This window comes from Tenrec ecaudatus, chromosome 15 (genome assembly GCF_050624435.1).
Source record: "Tenrec ecaudatus isolate mTenEca1 chromosome 15, mTenEca1.hap1, whole genome shotgun sequence".
Classification (NCBI taxonomy): domain Eukaryota; kingdom Metazoa; phylum Chordata; class Mammalia; order Afrosoricida; family Tenrecidae; genus Tenrec; species Tenrec ecaudatus.
This window is the reverse complement of record NC_134544.1, coordinates 59,169,823-59,192,438: the sequence shown is the minus strand read 5'-3', so window position 1 is coordinate 59,192,438 and position 22,616 is coordinate 59,169,823. Positions and strand designations below refer to the sequence as shown.

General features: G+C 46.3%; 1 protein-coding gene and 1 non-coding gene across 3 annotated transcripts in view; both read right to left on the bottom strand.

Annotated features, from left to right (window-relative positions):
* The window catches only part of EMILIN2 (elastin microfibril interfacer 2), a 74,976-nt gene extending 64,451 nt beyond the window's left edge, over positions 1-10,525 (bottom strand). The window contains exons 1-2 of one of the 2 annotated variants that reach the window (XM_075532490.1): positions 10,367-10,525; positions 9,252-9,374 (exon numbers count right to left, since the gene is read on the bottom strand). Coding sequence is in view for 1 of the 2 variants with exons in the window: in XM_075532489.1 (XP_075388604.1) it covers positions 9,252-9,374; positions 9,734-10,242 (632 nt within the window). In the remaining variant the exon portion in view is untranslated. Of the gene's footprint in view, positions 1-9,251; positions 9,375-9,733; positions 10,258-10,366 lie in introns of those variants that run through there. The other variant, XM_075532489.1, reaches the window with a different exon arrangement.
* Positions 10,526-20,984: 10,459 nt separating this feature from the next.
* Positions 20,985-21,148, bottom strand: LOC142428169 (U1 spliceosomal RNA). Its single transcript, XR_012780141.1, has one exon. It is a non-coding gene; the product is annotated as a U1 spliceosomal RNA (small nuclear RNA).
* Between the last annotated feature and the right edge of the window lie 1,468 nt (positions 21,149-22,616).

The following is a 22,616-nucleotide window of genomic DNA, read 5'->3' as shown; positions in this document are numbered from 1 at the left end:
AGCAACGATGAAGCGCATTGCCACATGGGAAGAACTGGAGGAAATTATGTTAAGGGAAGTAAGCCAAGCACAAAAGGACAAGTACAACACGAGTCCACTGAGGTAAGCTTAAAAAACAAAAAGGGACATAGGGGAAAAGCTACTATATACATACATCCCTGGAGTGAGGTCCAGCAACTATGGCAGGGGCCAAACCCAATCCAGGGATACATGCGGCAGCCAACTAAGTAAGAGGCTGAGAAAGAGAGAGAAAAGTTGTGGATGGGGGGAGCAGGGCACTAACCCACCCAAGGGGAGGGTATTGTTTACATCTCCACAGGAGAGGGAGAGAGAGACCAGGCTTCAACCCGATGCACCAAGATGTGAATACAGCATGCCAGCATGTACCAGGGACCCAATAGAGAGGTCTGCGGGGCTGGCCCCAATCCCAATTATGTGGACACCCCCTCCCCCTCCAGAAGAATGCACTTCAGAGGACAGCTCTGGGGCTACAGCTTGGGGAGAGGTGCACGTCTGATTAGAGCACAAGGGAGAAACAAAATGGGATGGAGTGGAAGGAGAGAACATTGTGGTCCACCAAGCCCCGAGGACGATGTTCCTGCTCAGAGCAGACAACACACAGAGAGGACCATAGGACCGGTCCCACCACAAGACACGACATCCCTCACTAAACCCTAGCACTGGAGACACGATGTGGGAATTGTGCACAATGTGGGCGAAACACTAAGGCCATGCAACTGAGCAGCAAGGGGAGCAAAGTGGTGAAATCCCCGGGAAATACCAAAAATAGACTTTGGAGTCAGAGTGTGGCACCCCATCTGATTCAATTGGAAAGCACTCATGAAGGCCAACAAACAGACCTTGAACTATTTATAGGCCTTTCCACTTTTGTCAGTGACTTTCTTTTTGTTGTTGTTTTTATTATTTTGTTGGTCTTGATTTCCTTTGTTGTTTTATTTGGTTTTGCCAGGTTTTTGTGCTTATGAATGTATCTGCATGTCTATCTAGATAAGATAGGCGGGATAAATAATTCTGAGATGGAAAGAATGGGACCAATGGTTCCGGGGGGGATACAGGAGAAGAGGAGGTGGGAGAAAGGAAGGGGAGAGGGGGACCCAGGCACAAGGGAACAACAAGTGAACTAAAATCAGTGGTCAGTGTCATCACATCAGTCCGGGCCCACCTAGTGGGGATACCTAGTGGGGCTTAATCAAGGGCAATGTAGCAGCAAGTAATTACTAAACCCAAATGAAGGCCGAACATGATGGTGGGACAAGAGGACAGTAAAAGGAAATAGAGGAAAGAACCAGGAGGCAAAGGACATTTATAGAGGTCTAAATACCAGAATGTACATATGTGTGTGTGTGTGTGTGTGTGTGTGTGTAAACAAGAGGGGAATAGAACTATGTACTCAATCCTCGTATCTATAAGTTAAGAAAGAAGATTGCAGATGGACATTGGCCTCAATTCAAGTACTCCCTCAACACAAGAGCACTTTGTTCTACCAATCTGACATCTTGTGATGCTCACCAATCCAACAAGATCACTGAAGACAAAATGGGTGCATGGGTAAATGTGGTGAAGAAAGCTGATGGCTCCCAGCTATAGAAAGATATAGCATCTGGGGTCTTAAAGGCTTGAAGATAAACAAGCAGCAATCTAGCTGAGAAGCAACAAAGCCCACATGGAAGAAGCACACCGGCCTGTGTGATCACGAGCTGTTGATGGCATCAGGTATCAAGCATCTAAAACCCAGAATAAGACCATACCCAAGGCGAATGACAGGGAGACATGGAGCGGAGACCCAAAGCCCATCTGTAGACTATTGGACATCTCCTCACAGAGGGGTCACAGGGAAGAAATGAGCCAGTCAGGGTGCAGTATAGCATCGATGAAACACACAACTTTGCTCGAGTTCTTTGATGCCTTCTCCCCGACACTGTCATGACCTCAGTTCTACCTTACAAAAAGGATTAGACCAGAGCGTGCACACTGCTACAGACAAGAGCCTGCAACACAGGGCATCCAGGATAGATAAGCAACTCAGGGCCAACAAGGAGAATAGAGATATCAGGAGGATCAGAAGAAGGTTAGGGGTTGAAAGGGGGAATCGATCACAAGGATCACACTAGAACCCCCTCCCAGGGGGACAAATAACAGAAAAGTGAATGAGGGGTGACGGAGGACAATGTAAAATATAGGAAAAATAATCTATAACTTATCAAGGGTTCATGAGGGAGGACGGGCGGGCGAGGGAGGGGGACGAAATGGGGAGCGGATATCAGGGAAGGGAGTGCTTTGAAATGATGATGGCGGCATAGGTGCAAATGTGCTCGACGCAGTGGGTGAATGTATGGATTATGATAAAGATGTAAGATCCCCAATAACAGTATTTAATAAAAAAATAAAAGACAAAGATAAAAAATATGCTTTGTTTGGAAGAGAACTAAGAACCTGAACCCCGGCAGCAGCTGTTCTTTCATTTCCTATGTGCGCACGTGTGTTTATGGCCCCAATTACGGCATAGTTACGCTAACAAGGAGCAGCACTGATAACCTTTAGTAATACTTACTACAGAAAATGTTGCCGCATTCATCCACTGATGCTATCATTCTCAGATGTCCACTCCCAAATATTCAAAGATGGCATTTGTAACGCTATTCATAATAGAAAGCAATAATAATAAAACTTTTTTAAAAGAAACTATTTTTTAAAAAAAGGAAAAAATAAATAAATAAATTTTTTTAAAAAGAAAGTATTTGACTATATTAGAACTGACTTATGAGAGTCATCAGATCAGACCCTGTCACGTGTCAGGGAAACCTCTATGTATCCGTGTGTGCATTTTTTAATTTCATTTTTCCACGAAATTTCTTAAATCCCCTGTGTGTGCGTACACGTGTGTGCGCGCGCAGAGACAAAACTTTGATTTAAAAATTCTAAGTGATCAAAAATCTTCTTAAAAATTATGAATGAGATTTCTTAAAAATTTCAAATGCTTTGAAAATGATGAGGGCAAAGAATGTACAGAGGTGCTTTATACAATTGATGTATGTGTGGATTGTGATAAGCGTTGTATGAGCCCCTAATAAACTGTTTTTAAAAGAATTATGAATGTACCTTCTTTGCATCTATAAGAACTAACCATTGTTGAGATCCTTCTGAAATCCACCTGGGGGGTAAGCTGGCAGCGACATTCTTCCTGACTCCACAATATCACCAGGTACAGAGGACCATCCCTGAAGTCCTTCTTTCCCGCCTGCCGCCCGCCTCCTTCTCAAAACAGATTCAGTGTCTCCCTCACAGTGAGCTTCCTTCTTACCTTCTCTGCCCAACCTTGCCATTTTCTCTCTCTCGAAATCATTCTTGGTCTACCTGGCTATTACCAAGCTCACTTTTTCCACCAAAGTCTTTGAAGAACTACACTTGACTGTTGGATAACTGAGTTGACTTCCCCTACAAACCTTGCCTCGGGAGAATTCTATGAAGCTCAGTCCTACTCCAACATACAGCGCCTTCGAGAGACGGAAAGCCTGCACGGCCACGAGCCGTGGCCCAGTGGGAGGCAGTGGTGGCTCAGTGTTAGTGGGCTTGCCTCTTGTGAAGGAAACCCCAGTTTGATGCCCAGACAATACACGTCATGTGCAGTGGTGTCCCTGGAATTGGTGTCAGCCTGGGCAATAACTCATGGGGTTACCACCACGACTATTTCCCACCCTCCAACCCCCAACTCCTGCAACCCCGACATGAACCAGACCCGCCAGAATCCTTGCTGCTTTCGGTGCCATCTAGCAGAAGTCAGAAAAGCCAACAACGAGGATTCTCGATGGTCTGGTAAGGTGGGAAGACCATGTGTGTAGGGGGGAGGTGACACCACGGGTGTACAGAATCCTTAGTAACGCTTATTATCAGTGTGCTTATTATCAAAGTTCTTTTATTGGTAGGTGCTGTCAAGCTAGCTCCAACCGACAGGGACGCACGTACAACAGAAAGGAACGATGTCCGGTTCTGGGCCTGCTCACACGCACGGCTACTGTTGAGCCCATTGTTACAGGTGATGTGTCAGTTCATCTTGCTGATGGTCTTCCTCGTCTTGTTCGCTGGCGTTCTCTTTTCCCAAGCACATTATCCTTCTCCGGGGAGAGGTCCCTCATAACAAATCCAAAATAAGTGAGATGACTCTCACTCGCCTCCCTTCTAAGGGGCGTTCTGTTTGTACTTCTTCCAAGACAGATGCGTGTGTTCCTCGGACTGTCCATGGTGCCGCCAATAGTCTTTGTGAGGCGATGACTCAGTTACCGATTCCTCATGGTGTTGCGGAGTCACTGCCCAGCTTGGACACGCACCTAAGAAACTGGGCGTGCTACCGCCTGGGCTGGGCACCCCTCCGTCCTTAAAGGGACATCTTTGCATTCGAATGCCCTAAAGAGGTCTTTTGCAGCAGATTTCCCAACGCAACATCTCATTTGATTTCTGGACTGTTGCTTCCGTAAGCATTGATTCTGGATCCAAGCAAAATGAAATGCTTGATGACATTGATTTTTCTCTTTAGCATGCTGTTGTCTACTGGTCCAGTTGTGAGGGAAATTTGTTTCCCCGAAGGTATTTATTTTATGTTAAGGTGCCATCCATATTGAAGGCTGTATTCTTTGATCTTCATCAACAAGCGCTTCAAGTCCTCTTCGCTTTCAGCAAGCAAGGCCGTGTCATCAGCATATTGCAGGTTATTAATGAGGCTTCCTCTAATTCTCACATCCTGTGCTTTTTCACACAGCCCAGTGTCTTGGATTACTTGCTCAGTGTACAGATTGAGGACATATGGTAAAAGGATACCATCCTGTTACACAACTTTCCTGAGACGGGCTTTCTACTCCCACAAAGAGTTACAGCCTCAGAAACTCACAAGGGCAGTTCTCCCCTGTCCTGTAGGGTCGCTATGAGTCAACATCAAGTCGATGGCAGTGGAGTTAGTGAGTATCCCCTTACTCGGTTCGAAATATTGCTTCTTGATTTAGATAGAGATTCTGAGTGAGCACAAGTGTTTGGAATTCCCATTCTTCACAAGGCTCTCTATAATTTGCTATGAGTCACATAGTCAAATGCCTCTGCATAGTCAGTAAAACATAGGCAAATACCTTTCTGGTATGTTCTATGGCCAACCAATTCCATCTGCCACCAGCAATGATAGATATCCTTTGCTCCACAGCCTCTTCTAAATCCAGCTTTAAATTTCTGGTAACTCTGTGTTAGTGTGCTTTTGTAATCATTTTTTAATTACCTTCAGCAACATTTTACTTGCATGTAATATTAATGGTATTGTTTGATGATTTCTGCATTCCACCTAATCACCTTTCTTTGACATGAACCCAAATGTGACTCTCTTCTAGGTCTTCCCAATTTCCTGGCAGAGACAAGTGAGTGCTTCCAGGATTGCATCTATTGGTTGAAACGTTTCCATTGGTATTCTGTCAGTTCCTGGTTTGTACCCATGTCTTCAAATGCGAAGAGGATTTAATCTTTCAATCTCATTGGTTCGTATGCTACCATCCTGGAACAGTCAAGTGTTGACCAATTTTTTTTTAGAACTCAAAATAAACCAAACCAAACTCACTGCCATCAAATTGATGTCAACTCGCAGTGACCCTTATATGGACAGGGCAAAATTGCTCCTGTGAGGTTCCCAATCTGTCACTCTTTTCTGGAGTGGAAAGCCTTGCCTTTGTCCCGCAGAAGAGCTGGTGGTTTCAAACTGATGGACTTCCAGTTAGCATCCTAAACAACACCACTACACTCTGTATGCCTTCCATCTTCACAGACTAATACGTGGTGCAAGAGGGCTTCAAACAGTTCGTGAAGAAACCGTGGAATTTTCCCAAGATTTTTTTGGAAATCTCATTGTATCATTATAAGTTCCTTAAATGTAATATTTCTTAGATTATATGAATACTAAAAATAAAATCAATTTATAAAATCTTTCTCATGGAATTATCCTACTAGTCACAGCATTATCTCACAATGTATCTCCTTTTGCTCCCTTTTACCTCATTCTCAAAAGTTATCGGTACAGGGTCCTAAGTACTATTTACCACAGGAACTCAAAAAACCAAAATCGCTGCCCTCCAGCTGCTGTGACTCAACAGGGACTCTAGCGGGGAGGGTAGACTGCCCCTCCTTACAGAACAGAAAGCCTCTTTCCCCTGCAGGGTGGCTGCTGGTTTCAGACTGATTGAACTGATTGAACTCTGTGGTCCACAGGGGTTCGATCCCCAGCCCCCTGGGGATGGTACAGGGTGAGCCGGCAGTCAGGTTGGTTGTACAAAGGTCACCATGAGCCAGAGGCCAACTCTAAAGTAGCCCCTACCTTTGAGTTTAGGTGCATTTCCAAAGAGCTGTCACAGGTCTTAGGGTGTCAAACAAATCAAAGGGGGGCCTGACCTGCTATGCCTGTGAATGAGAAGCTGCTCAGGCGGCAGGGCTCATCAGAAACCACTGACAAGCTCCGTGCTCAATAGCAATTCATCCTCTCCAGTGCTTCTCCCTTTGTTTACCCTTTGTTCCACAACAGCAAAGAAGGATTTAGTGGTTGGGGAATGAAAAAGGAGAAACCAGACCTTTCCGGTCTTTAAAGGGAGAAAAAAAAAGGAAAGGTTCAAGGTGGGTTTGGATGCTTAAGCTAACTTCAAGTTTTTCAAGTTGAACAACTAAAGAACTCTTTTTATTTTTTAAATTGAAAATTTACGGTGCAGTACATAAAATGTGAAAATACATTTAAATTGTTTGCATGTATGTGGTTGGGGAAAAAAGCCCACCCTGTATTTTTTGCCTTTCTTTTAAAAAAATCAGCAGAATTATCTATCATTTTTCAGTAACTTTCTTTTTCAGTCGGGTAAATGTCAGGCTGCTCACTGCAAGGTCAGTGATTCAAACCCACAAGCCATCTCTCCAGAGGAAGACAAGGCATCCGCTCCTGTGAAGACTGCAGTCTCAGGAACCCTCAGGAGCAGTTCTAGTCTGTCCCCCAGGAGTGCAGTGAGCCAGACTCCACTGCAGGAGGCTACTTTTATTTCACTCATGGGCACTGGTTGGCAAAAATAGACTCCACTCCCCCACTAACCTGGGGTTCCTGCTCAGTCCTGACCACCGCTCTGCTTCACGGAGTGTCAGTTTAATATAATAAAGGAATGGCCCTTTTGTTTCCAAGCCATTAAAATAAATTGAGAGAATAAAAACCAAGCCAACCGTAGATGGCAAATATTACCTCCAAAAATGAACATGTAATTACAGTATCTGAAAATTGTTACAAATCTTAAGGTCACATAAACTGAAACTCATTTACCATCCAGTCAATTTTGAGTCATCTCAACTCTACAGAACAGGCTAAGTCTGCCCCTGTGAATTTCTGAGACTGTAATTTCTTATAAGAGTATAACTGAGTCAGCCACAAATGTATCTCCTGTATAGAATAGCAGAAAGATTCCTAGTGAATTGCTCTGTTCTGTTGTGAAACAAGCCCATCCAAACCATGTTGAATACTTAATTCATGTCTCCACCACAATGTAAACAGCACTATAGAGCAGTGGTTCGCAACCCTCCTAACGCCGCGGCCCTTTAATACAGTTCCTCATGTTGGGGGTCACCCATAAAATTATTTTCGTTGCTGCTTCACAACTGTCATTTTGCTACTGTTAGGAATCATAATGTAAAATCTGATATCCAGGCTGTGTTTTCATTGTTACAAATTGGGCATAATTATAGCAGTGATTAATCACCAAACAATATGTAATTATATAATGTGAAATGCTTATGTGTTTTCCAGTGGTCTTAGGTGACCCCTGTGAAAGGGTCATTCGACATCCACTCCTCCCCCCCAGAGGGGTCGGGACCCACAGGTTGAGAACCGCTGCTATAGACAAAGTCCTCGTTCTGACAATGCTGGCCAAAGACTGCAGGTCTAAATGTTACTGAGGTTTCCCTCTGACTTGGGAGACAAGCAGGACAAAACGCACTGCGTTCTCTGACAATTTATCCACCTCAAGGAGACATCCAGGGATTCGACCTCAGCGGGTTTTTCTGTGTATTACAAAGTGGGGGCTCTTTTTGAGGGTACCTTTTGCTTCGCAGGAAGTATCCTTTCCCTGTTTGCCATTTCCCCTGAGCCTTTCTGGGGTGGATCCCGGGCCACGCTCATCTCATACCCGAACGCTTGTCTGCTGCCGTCTGGACTACAGTGGCCGGGATTACGAATCGACCTGCCCATTTGCTTTTCCAAAGACAGATCCTCTTACAGACCATCCCTTGCTGTAATGACAATTGTGCTCTAAAACAACAACTTATTCTTGGAGGAAAACAATCCATTCCAGCCATCACATGAGCTTCCCAATAGCCATTCATTCACATCAGCCCATTCTCTGCTCTCTGCCATGCACACAAAGACTGCCCTGATGACAGTTCACTGCGTGTGATGCATTGAATCCAGTGCAGGCTCCATTGCTTCCTCTGTAGTTCTTCTTAAGATGGTGCAACACACACACACACACACACACACACACACACACTTCCCCTTTTCTTTGAAAGTCATTCTCTACTGAGGACATCTTTGCAGTATCCAAATCTAACCTGGGGAAAACCCCCAGCAAAACCCACACTGTTAAGCAAGTTATTCCTGTTGATTTCAGCTTGGAGACTTCCAACGTCCTGGTTTTATGGGGACATTTGGATACAATCCCCGTTTGAGAACACTAGTACAAACCGCTCAGCTAGCCCAACGTTTACAAGATTTTAGCTGTATACATTTTGGAATCTTCTCTGTGCCCCGAGCACTCAATATGGACCTAATTAGGATCGACTGCCTTATGTTAGCAATAAAATTGAAAGAAGAAAAGAGAAGTGGGGGCGGGGTTCCGTTCGCCCTCTCCTAGCCTTGGTAATCAGGAGTACCCACTGCGCACACAGCTCGCGGTCTGCGCTCTGGGGCCACCCACCGCTGCCCTCCGACTCGTGGGACGACCCTACAGGGCAAACCCGTGCGCGGCTGTCGAGCGCAAGGAAGCAGGCTGCCACCTCCTTCCCCCTGGGAGCGGTTCTCGGTGACATCGAGCACTCGGGCAGCGCTCGCGCACTCTCCAACTACCCGGGCCTGGCTCCGCGCTCAAACTTTTCGGTCTGGCTTTCGCCACCGCCGCCGCCCTGCCCACCGCCCGCTCGGCCTCCCCGGCGCTCCAGCACGGCCTCCCCGGCGCTCCAGCACTCACACCAGTGCGGCCGGACAGGGCTTCTGGCTCCAGGGACAGTTGTAATGAGCTTGGATGAAACTCTCGCTCCCCTCCAGCACCGAGCAGCTCACGTTCTTGTTCACGATGTAGGCGCACCAGTTCCTGGCGGCGGCGGGCCGAGAGGAAGAAAGGCACAGTGTCAACCCCGGGAACAATAAAGCTGGGAACAATAAGGGGGACCAACAGAGGCGGTCTCTGACCCAGGAGGGCCGGCACGCCGGTCGCCCCCTGCAGAGTGGAAGCAGATGGCGGAGGGTGCGCGGGTGCGCCTTTGGAGAGCGAGCCCGAGCGAGGAGCCACGAGTGCACCCCAAGTCCCGAGGCTCCTGCAATCCCGGGACCAAAGTCCTGATGCCCTTCCCTGCGGACCCTCCTCCCGCCCGCACCCTGGAGGAGGCGTCCCCAGGGGCGTCCCCGGGGGAGACCGCGGACCCCCGCGAGCCACAAGGAGCGAGCACTTACTTGTTCCTGGCGCCGGGCCGCGCGGGCTGCCCGGACTGCGGGGTGGCCTGGCACAGCCCCGCGCCGCCCAGGGCCAGCAGGGCCAGCGCCCAGCGCCAGGGAGCGCAGAGCCCGGCCGGGGTCCCCGGCCCCATACTGCGCGCGATGGGCGCGCCCCGCCCGCCCGAGCTCGGAGCGCCGAGGGTCCCAGGACGCGCCACGAGGGTTCCGGCGGCCCGGGCGCGGCCGGAGTGAGCAGAGGCTCCGGGCCGCCCCCTCCGGCGGCTCGGTCCCGCTTCTCCTTTTCTGACCCGGTGCTCCGGGCGCCTCTCCTCGGGTCCCTCAATGACGCACAGGTCCCCCCGGGTGCCGCCCTCTTTATTGCACTTCCCTCTCCGAACCGACCGCCGCTCCCCCACCCCACCCAGGCTCCTGGCTCCAGTACCAGGGCCTCTCGGTAGGGGGTCTCGGGTGAAAGGGCCACCGGGTTCGGGGAGAGGGTCTACACTATAGAATTTCCAATTACTCATTCCTTTGGTCTCCTCCCAGCAGCCGGGGGACGGGGGGCGGGGGGTGCTCCGCCTCCCACCTTCCCATCCACGCGCCCCGGCCCTTCGGGAAGCGACCGCAGCCCGAGAGTCTGGCGGCCCTCACCTCGAGCCTGGGCGCCGGCACCTCCTGGTGAGAGAGGGCCGTCTTTTCCCGTCCCCGAGGGGGACTTGACTCAGATTTCCCACAGCCTTGGTGGAGGTCGCCGACTTTAGAGGACAGACGAGACCCGTCCCCGTTCTGTCCTCAGCTCTGCCTTCTTCATTCACTTAACCCTTTCCAAACCAACATGCCGGGCAGCGGAGGGACGGCAGAGGCCACGGCCCCACGTCTTACCCCCAACTTCGGCGGCACAGCGTGGCTCTAACCTACGCTACACTCACTTGCAAACGGCAACTTCACGCTGTCTGCATTTAATAGCCCGTCTTAAAACCAAACACCAAACTCACTGCCATCGGATCAATGCTGACTCATAGTGACCCCCTTTCCCTCCCCTTGGGTTTCTGAGACTGTAACTGTGCCCGAGAGTAGAAAGCCCAGTCTTTCTCCAGCGGAGCAGCTGATGTTTCGAACTACAGACCCTGAGGATCACAGCCCAATGCATAACCACCACCAAAGCTCCTTAGCTGAATCTTATCTGCTTCTGTTTCTTGCCTTTGCCTATTTAAAATTTAGGCACTGTTAGATACCTGTTTTTTTTTTTACTTTCTTCAGTCTAGTTTGCCAATTCTTGAGGCACGCCACTCCACAGCAATTCTTTTTGCTTTTTTTTTGGTGTGTGTGTGTGTGTGTGTGTGTGTGTGTGTGTGTGTGTGTGTGTGTGTTGAATCAGGGGAAGTTTGCAGCGCAGATCATCAGTTTTACATTCAACAATTTACATCCCTTTTGATTCAGCTCACCCATTTCAAGCCTCTCATTGCCCCGTGTGTATCCCGTTTTCAGTCTTCCTTCTTTCCTAACTCGTTGTCCTTAGGTAAAGGCTGCCTTTCTGATCGTAAACGGTTGATTCTTTTAGCACAAGGGCTAGCTACCACTTTGGACATGAAAGGTGGTTAGGGAAGGAGTCCCATCTATCTCTATCTGACCAACAAGGCTGGTGTCTTTTCTGATTCGGAACTCTGTCGCAGTAGTGTGATCCTCTTCAGAGCAGTTGGTAGTGGCAGCTGGGCACCATCTAGTTCTTCTGGTCTCAGGGCTGTGGAGGCTGTTTGTGTGGTCCATCAATCCATTGGGATAATTATTTCCAGGTGTAGTTCTATTTTCATCACTCTTTTTCCCCCTCTGGACAGCAGAGCCCAATAGTTTCACCTTAGATGTCTCCTCACGAATTTTTAAGCCCCTAAACACTACCCAACACAGTGGGATGTAAAAATTGTCTTCATGATGATGTTATGCCAATTCACACTGGTGACTCCCAACACTGGTCCTGAGTCCCCTGGCCCAACAATGTACTCCCTCCCCGCATTTGGTTACTTATAGGAGTTTCCACAATGTTGCCCCTTGTACTCTAGCAGTCTTTTTTGGAAACACAGAAACTGCACAGACGAATGCTGAGCCAAAGCCGTCCCCAAAGTGGTGTATTCTCAGGGGGTGCTGAAGAGAAGTCCACCCTGCAACTTTGGGTGTCCAATTTAACCCGTGTCCAATGAACACTGTAGTGAAGGTGCTGGCAGACCATATGGAATAGAATGCAAGGAAGTGCTCTTGGTGATGTATTATTCCGCACATGAGAAAAGGTTTGCTACTGACTGAAGCCCTTGCTCTATATTTTGAGTATGTTTTCATGATGTTACTAGACCTTTTGATTTGCAAATCGGGGAAAGAAAATTCTCCAGTACAAACTTCACAAGAACCAAGCAGAAAATTAACCCGCGGAAGGGCATCCTCTGTTCGTGAACTCTTTCAATGGAAGATCATGCAAACAGCGCACTGAAGTCATCCCAGCCTTCAAAGGAGGCGCCCCGGGTGGGAAGCAACAAAGGCATTAAGCGCTGCCTTGTGTAATACAATCTGAGTCTTAATGTACGACTTCCCTGCCCTTCCCATCCTAACAGCCCTTGTCTGGATTGTCCTAGGGAAGAAACAGCCTAGAAGTAAAAAGTGAGGGAAAGGATACAGGAAACATACTTTGGGTACATATCTCTACAACTAACAGGTACTTGTTTTTCTCTTCAATTCAAGCAATACTCAGACTTGAAAGGAAATCAAACCGATGAAGTCCAATAGTCAATCACAACCCGCACACCTCACTGGTGCAAACTGATGTTCCATGGAGGTGAGTGGGGGGGGGTGTGTTTCCCTGCCCCATGCTGACTATTGGGATCCATAATCGAACACTTGAATTTTAAATTATAATACTCTGTTTTATGTGTATTGACAATGTACCCAGCAGAACACTGACCAGTCAACAGTCTCGGCATGTCCAGTGCTGCGGTGTGGATGAAACCCTTTGAAGTGGGCATCAGGCTCATCCCCCTGTTCGGAGTTGTTCCTCCCTCACTCACAGAAACACACTCCCGCGAAGGGCTTCCTCTCTGATCGTTTGAGTTATGGTCAACAGTTCGATCCAATACAGTTTGTTGTGGACAGTTTGATCCAATACAACATACCTCGAAAGAGCACAGTGACCCGGGCAGACGTTGTCACCAGGTAAGCTGAGCTGGGGTCTGTTTTTCCCTTTTAGAACGTTTTCTGTGCGTTAGGTGAAGCCTTATAGAGCAGGGACGCAGTGTGACTGTCAGCAAGTCCAATGCACTTTGTTTCCACTGATCCTTTACGAGCCTTTCAGAGGCGCATCACTTACTGACTTCTTTCTGTCCCAGTGCCGTTCCCCCTCCTGTCCTCACCCACTTCCTGAGGTAAACACTGCCATTTTTATTGTCTTCAATGGTTGGCAGTTTGTTTGTTCTAACCTTTTCATTAGCACGTAACCCGTGTGTCATGCTATTCAATAACTCAGTCCTATCAAGAAGAATAGTACCGTTTTCACCACATTGAATTCTAGAACATACGCTTCTTCCTTGTACTCATTTATGTCGCTTTTTTTCTAAATGTGACAAAAATATACACAGCACGACATTCTCCTGTTCGACAACTTCCACATGTATGATTCAGTGTCATTGATTATATCTTTATGTTGTGGAACCACTATTGACACCCTTTTCCAAATTATTCCATCACCATTAACAAACTCAATGCCCCTAAGCAACAACGCTTTCTCCTTCACCCAGGGGAACCGTTAGTCAAGTTCAGTTTCGCCTTCCTTTTTTTTTTTTTGTAGTTTTCTTAATATAATGTTCACATAATATACACTTCTATGACTAAATTGCTTGACAATTCAACTTTTTACAGGTGCACAACTTCTTGACAACCATCACAGTAATTGCCTGTGCAAACTACCCTTAATCAATGTGATCTTTTCCATTACCGTAACCTAAAACAGAATGTGCCCCAATAGCCCTTCTTCTCCTTCCCAGCTGTAGGAGCTACAAATAAACGTTGGTCTCTATACATGCGCCTGGTCTCTTTGATATAAGGAAGGTATTTGTCCTGAGACTGACTACAAGCCCCGCCCATATTGTAGCATGAGCCAGATTACATTTTTCCTCCTGGCTGAGTAACGGTGCATTAGAAAGATGTACCATATTTTGTGGATCCGTTCATCTACTGATGGGCATTCAGATGTTTACACCTTAGAGCTATTGTGAGTCATGCTGTAATGGGCATTGGTGTGCACGTCTCTGCTTGAGTTTCTGCTTTCCAATCTTTGGGGCACATAGAAGTGAGCCAGCTGTAGCATATGGGAGTTCTAGTTTTAGGTTTTTGATGAGAGGCCCAGCCTTTCATTACAATGATGACAATACTATGTCTTTGTTGTAGTTGGGTGCCATCGAATTGATTTTTGACTCCGAGTGAACCCTGTGACAAAGTAGAGCTGCCTCAGAGGCTTTGCTAGGCTGTAATCTTTAGGAGAACAGATCACCAGCCCTCCCCACCCCTCCCCCCGTCCCAGGATCCACCGGGTGGGCTCAAACTGCCAACCTGTTGGTTAACAGTCGATTTCTTAATGGCTGAGCCACCAGGGTTCCAGAAAGGGGACAGAAAAAAGTTCGTGGGAAAATGCAATGAAAAGATAATGGGTTTCCCACAAACTTTGTGAAGCCTCTTCGTATTTAATTATGTATAAATGGCCTTAATTCTGTAATTTATGTGCTAAGCATTTGTACATGCTAGGTATTGTACAAAAATACTAAGGATTCATCAGTGAGTCAAAATATAGAGCCTCTCAGGCATTCCTGCTGAGTGAAAGTCTGAAATGTCTGATGTGTCGTCAACTGCATAACCCATACCATGTGAATTTCGCTATACACTTGTTCCCGCGGCAGGGCACTCTGGTATATAAAAGAAGGCTCCGGGAGTTTAAGAAGGCACCGAAGACCTGATGGTAAAAGTCCACGAGGCCATCCTCCCTTTCTTTCCCACCGCGAGGAAGGGCTAGGTCTGACTTTGGAATCAGAGAGACTTCCTGAAGAAAACAACAGAAGGGAGCTTCCTGAGGACAGAGAGCTGAAGCACAGGAAAAGGCAGGTCAACTGGTCCTAGTGATAAGCAATAATGTTGGTAGAATTGGCAGAATTCTGTGACTGCGGATTTTATGACCTGCCAACTCCCTCACCAGTGAGGTTATTGTACTGCATCGTAGGTCCTGATACTGGATGCTATACCGTTGGTATTTCAAACACTGGGAGCGTCGTCCGAGGTGGAAGTTTTCCATGGGACTTTCAGTCTCAGACAGACTAGAAAGGAGAGTTTTGTTGATGCAGTTTTCTTCTGAAAATTAGCCAAATGAAAATCCTAAGGACCACCACAGAATCTTTTCTGAGAAAGTGCCAGAAGATGGACCAAGTCACCTGGGAGGCACGTAAAACCCACAGTGGCCAAGCAACAGATATGGGTGTCCCAATGCAGGAAAGTCGGGACACAAGGCCACGCAGTGTGGCTCTGTGGTCCACGGGGTGGCCAGGAGTCAGGGCCAAGTCCAACGGCAACTAACAACAACCTCACCCACTTGAAAACTGTCGGCTTCCCGTGACAATCTGATGGAATTTCTTTTGTTTTTAGGAACAAAAGTTCCCATAGTGACTTATACTCTTGACTGTGTGACCAAATTGTCTAAGATTAAAATCCAAAGAGCATCATCATCATACACTCTATCCTCCAACCCTCCATGATTAGGCAAGCAGAAGAACTCGACGAGGCCCGGTTACCACTACCAACTTCCCGGAAAGAGATCACATGGCTTGCGAGGCAGTGAATTTGATGGGCTCAAGGTACTCTCAGGTGCTTGGTGGAGGAGGGGCAGGAGTGCCCTTAGAAAGACAGCAGACAGTCCATTTCCTCGCCCCACAGTTGTCGGGCACAGAACATGGATCAGATGAACTCATTTACACGTAGGGTGTGGCCAAGAGTCATAAGACTATCCAGAGCGTCCACCCTTTTCATTCCTTGTCTGCTTTGTAGAGAGTCTGAAAATGCTCCCCCTCATTTCTAGATCTTGTTTTAGGTACCTTTACCGCTACTTTGCGCTCCGTTGCTGATCTCCTAATGGGAAAAGAAAGCCCTTGAAGAATGAGTATCTTTTGGCTGTTGCCTTGGCGTTTTAGTGTGAATTGGGTGAAGGTCCCCAGGGCACGTCTTGGCTTTACCTACAATAGCGCATTCACATTTTACTTCAGCTCATTCACTGCAATCTCCTTGGTATGACATCACGCTTCCTACATGCGCCCTGCTTCCTGTTTCCATTTCCATCCTTCCTTCTTTCCTAAGGATCTGAACTCTGTCCTTGGGTAAAGCAGCCCTTTTGCTCGCAGGTGGTGTTTATTCTGGAGTGCATTCTTTCCTGGTGGTGCTGTTCCCCCGATTGTTGGGCTGAAAATTGAGTCCTGGGATGAGCAGTTCGAGACTTGAAGGCTGACTGAGGGTCAGAGGCTAGTTTTTTTTAATCGTTTTATTGGGGGTTCATACAGCTCTTATCACAATCCACTCACCCACCCATTGTGTCAAGCACATTTGTACATTTGTTGCCATCATCATTTTCAAGACATTTTCTTTCTACTTCAGCCCTTGGTATCAACTTCTCTTTTTCTCCCTCTCCCTCCCCCACCATCCCTCCCTCACGAACCCTTGATAATTTATAAATTATTACTTTTTCATGTCTTACACTGTCTGATGTCTCCCTTCACCCACTTTTCTGTAGCCCATGCCCCCGGGAGGGGGTGATATGTAGATCATTGTGATCTGTTCTCCTTTTTGCTCCCACTTTTCCCTCACCCTCCCGGTATCACTACTCTCATTATCGGTCCTGAGGGGCTTATCTGTCCTGGATTTCCTGTGTTTCCAGCTCTGATCTGTACCAGTGTACATACTCTGGTCTAGTTTTTATTTAACCAGTAAGCATGTTTTTACGAATATTTTCAGTTTTGTTCTACATTCTCTCCCACTCTGTCTAGGATCTTCTAATGGGATCTCTTTCAGGGAAGTTGGTAGTGGTAACCGGGCGTCATCGAGTTCTTCTGCTCGCCTAATCATGGAGATTGATGTTTGAGTGGTCCAGTTTATTGGACCGATTGTGTCTTCAATTTTCAGCACTCTTATTTCCACCAGAGAGGAAGAGACCTGTAATTGCTCCTTAGATATACAGTCATCATCTCTTAAGACCCCCGTTGCTACTCACAAAAGCCAGGGTGTAGGAGAGTATTTTTGTGAGCTATGTGATGCCAAGTGACTTTGGTAGAAGACTGAATAGCTTGAAGTAAAGTTTTTATTGCAAAGCAATTTTATATACTGCACCCTAAGAAACTGTTTTCCATGTTCTTCGGCGATGACACCCGTTTTCTCTTTTCTTTTTAAAACCATTTTGTGACAAAAAGGAAGCAGAATGTCTCCCATAAAAAATACCTAGCTGCTCTGTGTTGGCATACCAAGTTTCAATTGGTGCAATTTTGTTTAGGTCCATTTGAAATAGGCATTGCATTGAACAAGGCCCTTACACAATGAATTCAGTACATCTCAAGACTTCAAAATTTGTTAATGATAGATGCTTCCTTGCTTTATAGAAAGATTTTCTCAAGTAGAGTGAAACATAACATTGGTTACTTTGGATTTTTCTTAACTTACTTTATTTGCCAATATCCCTTTTGCTAGCCATAGCTGAACCTTCAGAACCTCAATCGCTTCTGCACCCAAGAGCAGTCTTATTCCTTATCAATTGATTAGATGACATTACCCAAGACTATGGTCATTATTTTAATCATCTTTCTTGAGAGCTGTTCTAGGCTGAGTCCTCTAGAGCCGCAAAGCCAGCGATGTTTGTATGTGGATGTATGTAGAATCATATATATATATGGTTGTTGAAATAGGTGAGACCAGTGCTTTTCAAATTGGTAGGTTCGATGTCAGCTGGAGGCTTCTCCTGACTCGTGTAGCTGCAGGAGCTGATGAACAGGAGGCAGGAAGGGGAAGCAGAAAGGCCACAGGCTGGTGCATGTCGTGCTCAATGAATGCAAGGTCTGTGGTTCACGGATGGCTCCTGGGATCGGCAGAGGACACACCGGAAGCTGACAAACCAGATGAAGGATCCTGCAGATCCAGCAGAAGGCAAAGAGCGCGGGAGCAGTCTTTCCCGTGTAGGGTCTCCCTTCCATAAAAGGCCACACACAGGAGGTGTCAACAGGCTGCCATCTGATGAGTAGGTTGGGCTCTACTCCGACTTTCACCCAAATATGTCCAGTTGACATAAACTGTAACGATCACAAGCATTCCCAGGAGCAAAGTATCAATTAGTAAGGTGTGCCTTAATACCTAAAGAGCCGTGGCGGCAGTGTTTAGGCGCTACCTGGTAACCAAACGACTGACGGTTCAAACCCTTCCAGAGATTCTGATGAAGAAAGACATAGCGCTGTTTCTTTCTTTCTTTTATTAAATCATTTTATTGGGGGCTCTTACAGCTCTTGTAGCAATCCATACATCCATTGTGCCAAGCCCATTGTACACAGGTTGTCTTCATCCTTTTCAAAACATTTCTTCCTACTTGAGCCCTTGGTATCAGCTTCTCTTTTTTCCCCTCCCTCCCCAACACTCCTACCCTCATAAATCCTTGATAAATTATTATTATTTTAACATACACCATCTCCTGTTTCCCTTCACCCATTTTTCTGTTGTTCATCAGCCTGGGGGTGGTGGGGGGTGTTATACAGCGATGATTGCAATCGGTTCCCTGTTTCTCCCTCCACTTTGCCCCTATCCCTATGGTATCGCTACTGCCATTATTGTTCCTGAGGAGTGAATCTGAGTCTGTTTCCTTAAAGATTAAAGCCAGACTCATTGCTATCAAATCAATCCTGACTCATGTGGTCCTGCATATGGGCTTTCCATGGCTGTAAATCTTTATGGGAGCAGACAGTCTGATCATTTTTGCTCAAAGCATATGATGGGTTTGAACTGCTGACCTTGTGATTAGTAGTCAAAGACTTACCTGATAGTGAGTGCCACTAGGGCTCCTTTCTTGAAAAGATTATCGTCTTGGGAACCAAGGGGTCATCTTACTCTGTCCTACAGGGTTGCTATGAGTCCGAATCGGCACAATGGCAACAGGTTAGGTTATGCCTGAATACATGCTCCATGATCCCCTGAGAACTTTAAGACCAAGAAAAGTCCACAGCATGCCTCTATCATAGCTGTTGTTGTCAGCTGCCATTGAGTCAACTCCAACTCATGGGGATCATATGTGCAACAGAACAGTCTCTGGTCCTATATCATCCCCTTAAGCACCATCATTTCACAATTGTGTCAATCCATCTTCCTGAGGATCTTGCACACCCACTGTCCTTCTGGTATACCAAGTGTGATAGCCTCTCTTCTAGGATTGACTCCACCTGATGATTTGTCCAAAGCAAATGAGTTGAACCAGATAATGCTCTTTTGTGATCCATAAGGAGTTTATATATACATAAAAGAATCAGAAGTACATTGCCATCTCTTCCTTCATTCCTATTGTTCCTTAGTCTAAAAGTTTCACTGAAACCTGTCCATCATGAGTGAGTCAGCGGGTATTTGAAAAGTCGACGACATTGCTCCTAGCATCGCAGCAACATGCAAGTCACAGTATGACAAATTGACAAACAATGATGGCTGTCTTAGCTAGCCCGTCTTAAGAGCTTAAACAATTGATCAATGCACTGTTCAATCGATGTCCTTAGTTGCGTAGTAGAAATATCTTGCATAGATTGATAAATTTCTTGTGATAATCTGGGTAGACTAGAGAAACACATTCATGGACACATATATGTATATAAGAGAGAGGTTTATATACACTAGCAATTGAATACTGAGAAAATGTCCCAGCCAAGTACAGATCAAGTCCATAAGTCCGATATTAGCCCATGTGTCTGATACTAATCTATAAAGTCCTCTTAAGACTCACGAAATACATGCATTAATGCTGAATGCAGGGTGATCACAGGCCAGTGGGTGAAGTCTTTTGGATCCAGTGGCAGAAGAAGCATCTCGGCGCTGGCAGGGGTCTCCATGTGGCTCCTCCAGTTCCCAGGGCACGGGGTCTATCAGTGTAGTGACATCTGTCTTGTTAGTAGAGTGTGTCTCAGGGAGTGAGCTGTAAGAGAGACTGTCTTCCGCCTATAAGGAGGAAAATCCAGGAATTCCCAGAATTCTCAAGGGAAGGCCATGCCCACACAGAAGCCTCATTGGCTATGATCTGATTGACAGACTAGACTCCACCCCTTCATCCTCTCAAGTCCCAAATTGACACCAGATTATGTAACTTCCACACTTCTCTCCTGTCCATTCCCTGAATCTGGGAACACACCATGGGCTATTGGCTTAGTTGAGTTAGTCCATGTACGTGGTTTAGCACAGTGCCTGGCATGCAGAAAACACAGGGCAGGTTCATTCAGACTATTCACCTGTCGGCGTTGTAAATTGGTCATGCGGTTTAAGAACTGCATAATTTTTTTCTTATTATTACTTTGACAACTGATAAGGAAGCTGATCATCAACCACAGCTGCTCTTGAATAAAACGAACAAAGCCACCGCTTCCCCGGGTGCTACAAGTGGCTAGCGTGCTCTGCTGCCCAACAAAAGGTGTGATTCTGCTCAGAGATGGGGGGTGATCGGTTGCTGAAAATTCAGTCCTCAAGCACCCCATGGTGCACGGCTCTCCTTTGACACCTTGGGGCCACCATAAAGTGGAGTTTACGCAACAGCAACTCATTTGTGTAGTGCTGTTTTGCTTTATAAAGAGTGCTCGTGTGGCTTGCTCAGAATGGCACTGACCGTGAGCAGTTAGCCATGGACTCCTGGGCTCTGCTTGCCGAGTTCTCTCCTACTGCCCCCTAGCGGAAAGCAGGCAGCTCGCTTATTGTTCAGGGCATTCATCTCCAGGTTATGAAGGGGTTTATTGGAGGGCAACTCAATGAGATTCTGGAGAGGATTTATAAGTCCACATGAATAAACTCAGACAGTACTATAGGAAATATCTTTTCTCAAAGACAAAACTAGCTGCTAATTCTTGAGTCCCTATTTATTATGTTAGGTGTTTTCAGACCTAAAAATGCTTCTTACCGTGGACTGTAGACCATGTTGTATATTGGTAAACTCATGACTGTTATATACATGGTGTAATTTCTTTTCTTTTCTTTTTCTTTACAGGGGAGAGTGCAAACGCAGTCCCCCACTACCATAAATTATGCAGTCGAGTTTCCCACATTTGGGGAAATTGCAGGGGTCAGCACATCCAGAGTGCAACAGATGAGCCTCGCCCCGGGAAAACCACCTTCGTGATCCTGGTGTCTCACCTGCCAGGTAAGTATATGGTGTAATTTTCAACATATGTTTTTCCTCATAAAAATTATCTCAGAAAAAGAGACTCTTAGAATTTGTGGCTGCTGTTGTTTTCAAGAGAACCGTAACAGTTTAAGGCAATTAAATCTTCAAACAGATGAAGCCACATCAAATGGTGTTGTAGTTCATCATTTATGAGAGGTGATTGTTCTGTAGCCAACATGTTTTAAGCTGACAGAAAGTGTTGCTGATAAGATAAATTAATATATTTCAGTACACTCTTCAGACATGCGCATTAGAATGCTGTTGTTGAATGCCATCCAATCAATTCCAACTCATGATAGAACAGAGTGCTCTATAAGGTTTTCTTGACTGTAATCTGTACAGAAACAGATTGCCAGGCCTTTCCCCAGTGGAACTGCCGTTTGATTTCATATGGCCAACGTTTCAGTAAGGAGTCAAGGGCTGAATTTCATAACCCATGCTCTAAGGAGCCTTGGTGGTATCGTGGTTTTGTATTAGGCTGCCATCTGTATGGTCGGCAGTTCAAAACCACCAGCAGCTCTGTGGGAGAAAGCTCTGGGCCTCTACTCCAGTAAACAGCTCCAGTCTTGGAAACCTACGGGGCTCACTGTAAGGGCTCCGCAGTGACTCTATGGCAGTGAGGGCTTTCTAATTTACCAAATGCCATACGTCACACCGCTTACTTGTTCTACTTCTGGAGTCTCTTGGGAAGCCGTCCTGCCCACTTCCCTTCCACAGCAGGTACTGGCCCAGATAGGGACTTGTGTGACTAAGACAGAAGTTCTTGGTGACAGATTACTGTATTGATGGTTACTGTGTGACATGGTACATTCCACATATCCCCCCCCCCCCCAATCCATCGTACTGAGCAAAAGTTTTAAAGCGCTCAATGATTCTACATGCATTCCCTTAGTGAAGAAGCATTCCATCTACAAAACCTTATAAAACAAACATGATCTGGTGATGAAAGGGTGAACCATTGTGCCACCCTGGCTCCTTCTCATCTGAACAGCGTTTCAGATTGTGTAGTTTGAATCATGTTTTCACAAGTCCCTGGTTTTCACCTTTGGGCACAGAAATGTAAGGAGTTCTATATTTATGCAAAGGAATGAAACATTCTTAATATTTTGTGGCTATCAAAAGATTTGTTAGCCATTAAGAATAGTGAGGAAGTTTCTGCTTACTGAACACTACCCCAGGCACGTAGGGGTCAAAGAATAAGAGATATATTTCTGTATCAGCTCAACTGACTGGGAAGAAGATATAAATACGAACTGTAAATGTGAATGGAAATATGAAGTGACTTAAGAACATTTATGAAGTTGCATTCAGTAAGTAGAAATGAAGAACAGCAAGGCATCAAGGTCGAAGGAAGGCTTATTAGTAACCTGTAATTAACATTGGACACAACCTTGTTTGTATTTGCTTGTGAAGATCAAGGACAGTGGCCTTCATTATGGTTCCCAACTCAAC